Here is a 1,474-nt window from a genome sequence, read left to right on the forward strand (position 1 = left end):
AAAAAAAAAAAAAGCAAAACAAAACAGGAGGGAGAAAGGGGTTCCCCGAAGGATGTCAGAGCTGGTAAATTATGAAAACAAGTTCATACCTGGGAAACATCTGCTGTTTTATAAAAGGTTTTTTTATCAAGACTTTTCAGGCTTCCGATAACACAGGGCAAATCAACTAGCTTAGCAGATAGTGAGACATCTTCCACCTGAACAACTGCACGACGCTCGGCAGCTGAAGAGAATAAAGAAGATTGAAGTTGACATCTTTTCAATGAACTCTTAAGCCTCCGAAGATTTGAATAATGAAGACTTATGTGGGACAGACTAGTCTTTCAGTGAAACCTCCTATTTCTCATAATGCTAGAGTTGTGTGCAGAATTAGTAACTTCCCAGAGAAAAGAGAGTATGGAACTCTTTCCTTCCCATTTCGTATCATTTATTCAAAGTATCTGTTTCTGTTAATGAGTGTGAACTAAGTACAAGTGAAACAGTAAATATTTCATTCCCATCCTGAAAAGCAAATTCCATCCATTTAAGCCTGTTGTTTTTAGAAGCATTCAATCCTATAGTTGTATGTGGGTGTTTTCAAAAGGCTGGGTGAGAGAAGGGTTGACCCTGGAATGGTACTAATTAGTTTCATGTTAAAAATCAATAGTTAGTGCTACAAAGATAAAATTCTATACAACAGCCATATACCGAACTCTGAATCCTGCTCAGATGTCTCAAACATGAATGTCTTTTGACACAAGAGGACTTAGCTGTAATCTACATTAAGTGAAGAAAGAAAGATGCAGAACCATGTTTGACATGATCTTTTTTTGTGTGTGAATTAACTTTAAAAATACAGCATATAGAGAAATTTTTTAAATTCTAGTATTATGCATAACAATTTTGTAAGGAAACACAAGAAGAAATGGTTAATATTAGTGATGTTTGCCATTGAGTTTGGAGCACTGTAAGGAGAATTTCACTTCTCTTTTTTTTTTTTGCAGTTTTTGACTGGGGCTGGGTTTGAACCCACCACCTTCAGCATATGGGGCCAGCGCCTTACTCCTTTGAGCCACAGGCGCTGCCCTGGAGAATTTCACTTCTCTTTTTGAACTTTTATGTTTTATTTGAATTTTCTCATCATAAACTTTTATTATTATTTTTTTTGAGATAGAGTCTTACTTTGTCACCCTAGGTAGAGTGCAGTGGATTATAGCTCACAGTAATCTCCAACTCTTGGGCTCAGTGATTCTCTTGCCTCAGTCTCCTGAGTAGCTGGGGCTACAGGCACCTGCCACAACACCTGGCTATTTTTAGAGACAGGGTCTTGCTCTTGCTTAGGCTGGGCTTGAACATGTGAGCTCACGCAATCCACCAGCCTCAGCCTCCCAGAGTGCTAGGATTATAGGCATGAGCCACCACACCTGGTCCATCTTTTTTCTTTTTATATCAATAGGGTCAACTCAGTGGTGGGATTGTAGGCCACTTTTGTTTT

The 1,474-nt window shown here is 38.6% G+C and overlaps 1 protein-coding gene across 1 annotated transcript in view; it reads right to left on the bottom strand.

The window, feature by feature from the left end:
- Positions 1–1,474, bottom strand: part of TAF7L (TATA-box binding protein associated factor 7 like) — a 26,948-nt gene that overhangs the window by 16,026 nt on the left and 9,448 nt on the right. Inside the window, exon 4 of the mRNA XM_003802970.1 lies at positions 90–223. Coding sequence (XP_003803018.1) covers positions 90–223 — 134 coding nt within the window. The remainder of the gene's footprint in view (positions 1–89; positions 224–1,474) is intronic.

The sequence above is a fragment of the Otolemur garnettii genome, unplaced genomic scaffold (assembly GCF_000181295.1).
Source record: "Otolemur garnettii isolate 467f Iridium unplaced genomic scaffold, OtoGar3 scaffold00268, whole genome shotgun sequence".
In the NCBI taxonomy this organism is placed as follows: Eukaryota; Metazoa; Chordata; class Mammalia; order Primates; family Galagidae; genus Otolemur; species Otolemur garnettii.